The 4,159-nt window shown below is 32.7% G+C and overlaps 1 protein-coding gene and 1 long non-coding RNA gene across 2 annotated transcripts in view; both read left to right on the top strand.

Moving 5' to 3' along the window:
* Nucleotides 1–95: 95 nt before the first annotated feature.
* Nucleotides 96–2,289, top strand: LOC110457561. Its single transcript, XR_002463697.1, has 3 exons — nt 96–189; nt 1,071–1,199; nt 2,222–2,289. It is a non-coding gene; the product is annotated as an uncharacterized LOC110457561 (long non-coding RNA).
* Nucleotides 2,290–2,294: 5 nt separating this feature from the next.
* LOC110457562 (receptor-type tyrosine-protein phosphatase U-like) overlaps nt 2,295–4,159 on the top strand; it is an 11,197-nt gene continuing 9,332 nt past the window's right edge. Inside the window, exons 1-4 of the mRNA XM_021508890.1 lie at nt 2,295–2,367; nt 2,654–2,789; nt 3,776–3,922; nt 4,024–4,156. Of these exons, the coding sequence (XP_021364565.1) occupies nt 2,303–2,367; nt 2,654–2,789; nt 3,776–3,922; nt 4,024–4,156 (481 nt within the window). The 5' untranslated portion in view covers nt 2,295–2,302. The remainder of the gene's footprint in view (nt 2,368–2,653; nt 2,790–3,775; nt 3,923–4,023; nt 4,157–4,159) is intronic.

Raw genomic sequence — 4,159 nt, 5'->3', positions numbered from 1 at the left:
GTTTGGCACTTGTTAAATAATGCACTTATTTCGAAATTCTTTTCAGTTCAGTGAATTAATATAACTCGTTCTGACAATATTTTGATTGTAGGTCCAAAGAAAAAGACTTTCGAGGCGTTTTGGCTGATGATTTGGCAGCAGAATTGCCATACTATAGCTATGTTGGCTAATTTATACGAAAATGGAAAGGTATATGATTAAATTTAAAAATAACCTTAGGTAGCAGAGTACAGCAGAAATGGCTTGATCCTAAAAAATAAACGCATTTCTCAGAAAAACATAGATAGCGGATTTATCCTGCACAACACACCTACATATATATAAATATTTATAAACTACGTTTTGAATACATTTATTTTAGAAGAATGAATATTTCTTCAAAAACTTATTTTCCCAGATTTAGGACTTGTGTAAACCATGGTTACCACATCAAAAAACCCGCCAAGAAATGAAAAAAACATGATTTTGACCCCAAATTTGACCCACGCATGTAGTTATGTTTTTCTTAAAACCTGTCTTAAATTGAATATCACCTACTCGGTAACAGAAATACTCACGTTTTAGCTTGCGGTCGTTCTTCTGAATTTTTCACAATATTTACACATGTACAAAAGAAAACTACACGATAAGCAAGCTTTTATTGTGTAGATACAGATTTGTAAATGGCCTAAAATGTATTCTCAAACCAAATTCGATTTTTATTTTTAAATAAAACATACATATTCCACTTTATCATGTATATGCCAATTTTAGTGTTGATTTTTTTTTTTTAAACTTTGATATATGTTTTATTACATGGGTTATTCATTGTAAAAAAATATCACCCATGACCATCGTACGCTACTGTACACTGCTACCTTTGAATAAGAAATATGCAAAATATTTTTATTTACGTAATAGTACTCATTGAAATTTATAATTATTCATTTATTACCTATCAAATTTTAATCTTTATTTTAAAAATGATAGCATGACAAATCAATGTTTTATGGGTTTTTTTATGATAGTGTATTTGAAACAATAAAACAGTGTATACAACCAAGTGTTTAATCTTAATATCGTTTAATCAGAACAAATGCTATAAATATTGGCCTAATATTGACGACCCGATCAACACGGCGACATTTGTCATCAACCTGAACTCTGAAAAACAGTACGCCTTCTATGTCATAAGGGTGATTACGCTGAAACATAGACACGTAAGTAAAACATTGATAGTTCTGTCAAGTAAACTAGATGCCTATATAGATACCAAGTTAAAGAATATATCGTATCATTCTCAAGTCTACTTTATAAATGAGATAATATACACCTGGTTATCAGGGTGATAGCAAGTGTGCCAGTCGTGACGGAGGAGCTATCTTCCAAGGGGAAACACGGGGAAATAGTTAAAGCAAACGGTCTAACGAACTTTCACTCAAATAGCCGTGTGATAAACCCTTTGTTCACAAGACATTCATGGTCCACATTATTTTGTATTATAATTAATAAAAGCGCTCGGGATAGCTTTGCCAAGGTCTATATTTATATTTCATCTATTATCTTTCAATAGTTCGTCCAAATAGACTTTGTTAATAAATACATGATGATTTAATCTCAAATGTAATTATTAATGTATTGTTGAATAACGAGATTGTCTTAATCTCCATCGGCAACGCCAAGAAACTTCAAAGGCAACGAGTTGTATTCACCTTCGTTGTCAGGCCTGATGTCGTCTCTTTTAGTAACAAAAAGCAGATATAGCGTGCATTCTGATATATAGCGATAGCGACGCACATCTGTCAATAGAATAAAGTCAAATAAAACTTTTTTCGCTAAAGCATGCACTGTTTTTGTCATGCAGATGTTTCAAAAACTATTCTCTTGGTGTTAGTCGTCATGCAAACTTCAAGAATATGACAGTAGGCTAAGGTTTTCTGCAGCATAAAGGGATGTATCTCTAATTTCTTTAAAAAACAACTCTCATCATTTGTCAAATAAATTTTTGCAATTGCAATTACGTCTACAGCTGTTATTCGATTCGAATTAATATATGTTGCCTTTAATTTTCATATGTTATTAGTTTAGTTTTTTTTAATTTGTCATACTTATGATCATATTGAGAGAAATCATTAAGTTTGCCGATAATTAATTAAAATAATAATTTATATGAAAATGAATGAAATGACGAAAGGTCAACACTAACATTATCTGCAATGATGTTTTGTGTTGTATAACACAGGAACGCAAAGAGCGGCAAATATCCCAGTTTCACTACACAAAATGGCCTGACCACGACATACCAGATGTGATTGAACTTGTCATGTTTCACCGACATTTGCAGCGTTTACGGACCAAAGGGGATGGACCACTGGTTGTCCATTGCAGGTACAAAATAACAAAGTATTATGTTTTGTCGTGAAGTCTTTTGTCCATATTTACCAGATGACAACATTTAATATTAACATTTTGTCGCACTCCTCAACATCCAAATGCAGCATACTTTATATAAATGCATAGATAAACTCCATTCATTGACAAATGTAAATGTTAATTGTTGATCGAAAGTGACGAGAGGAATACATCTGCTCATACAGTATACAAATGTTATATTTGCATACCGTTATTATCCTTTCTTCATATCATCTCTGAATAAGTTTCATATTTTGTTTAGTGCGGGAATAGGGAGAACAGGAACTTTGATTGCATTGGACGCCTTGTTGGAAGCAGGGAAGACGGCAGACGTGATAGACATACATGGATATGTAAAAATCATGAGGAATAATCGAATGAACATGGTCCAAACTGTGGTATGCCTTATATACGGTTCAGTGTGTTTGCTAAATAATTATTAGAATGAACTTAAAAATGGTATTGTTATCCTTGATTTCTACCCCCAAACTACATGTTTAAAAATCCAATTGAAACATCAAATTAAGATGATGTATTTAAAGACATCGATATATAACTTGCCCTTTAGTACTCAAATTAGTACATAGCGACATGAGCTCAAAATAAGTCATTATGACCAATATCTTAATAAAGAAATAAGAAAGGCATATAGATAAACTTCAGATATATGCCATTGTGTAGCATTCAGTTCGGTCTCCAAAGAGATTGATATGTAAAAATGCTATACATATAAACACATCCGCTCTATTGTCTTATTTCTGATTTAGTAAATGACACTATATACCATTTTGATAACTAAAGCACAAGTTCAATATACCCAAATAATAGCTATAGCTGAATTCCTATTTCAAATCGGATTCTTTAAATATGACTTATCAGAGGGTTGAAATATTGATGACTTACCAGCTTTTAAGTGGACAACTTTGAACCTTAAGATGAAGACAAGGAAGAGTAAGAAATACCCCCATTCGATCGTGCATTATTACACAAAACGTCAATTATTCACTAAATCGTTTACAGAGTATGGAACGTTTCTGGTGTTTTAAGATATAGATAAGCCTGTCGTATAGTTAGTGTATGTAGTAAACGGAATAAATAATACATAAATAAATACATCACAACAGGAAAGACATTGGACAAGGTAAATGTGAGAATCATAACCGAAGATCATTCGACAGTGGTTGAGCTGTGTATTGCTATTTTGACTATAATTATATGTAGTAAGACGCTACATATTGCATTTAATGAATAATATTATAACGTCAACTGACCTCATACATCCCGTAAATGCAACTATAACTGTTCACTTAAAATGTTAAATTGAGTATCATAGCTATATTTCTACCTTCTCGACTTGCAATCAAATGTATGTCTCTGATTCCAGAATCAGTACAAAGCACTTCATCTGGCTCTCTTAGAAGGCCTTAATTTCCCGAACAGCCTTCAAACAAAGACAGATTTCACTAGCTCCGAGGACAGCAACGTCTATGAGATCCCTGCCAACCAAACACAACGCAACAAGGAATTCCAGGTACATCTGAAATATTTTAGACACATTCATTTTTTCCACGTTTTTCTTTCCCTTATCTTCTTTATCTGAAATTATAACGGCCTTTACAATATATGTTACAGACTCTTCAAGATGTTAATGCAATCAGTGAGAAACGTTTGAAATACGTTTTTGCCAAGTCTACAGAGAACAGGAACAAGAACCGCGACATGGATATTCTACCAGGTACACATCTAATTATTGAAGCAAGTACAGGTG

This window comes from Mizuhopecten yessoensis, unplaced genomic scaffold, assembly GCF_002113885.1.
Source record: "Mizuhopecten yessoensis strain PY_sf001 unplaced genomic scaffold, ASM211388v2 scaffold9247, whole genome shotgun sequence".
In the NCBI taxonomy this organism is placed as follows: domain Eukaryota; kingdom Metazoa; phylum Mollusca; class Bivalvia; order Pectinida; family Pectinidae; genus Mizuhopecten; species Mizuhopecten yessoensis.
The sequence above is the reverse complement of the archived record's forward strand: the minus strand, read 5'-3'. Positions and strand labels throughout refer to the sequence as shown.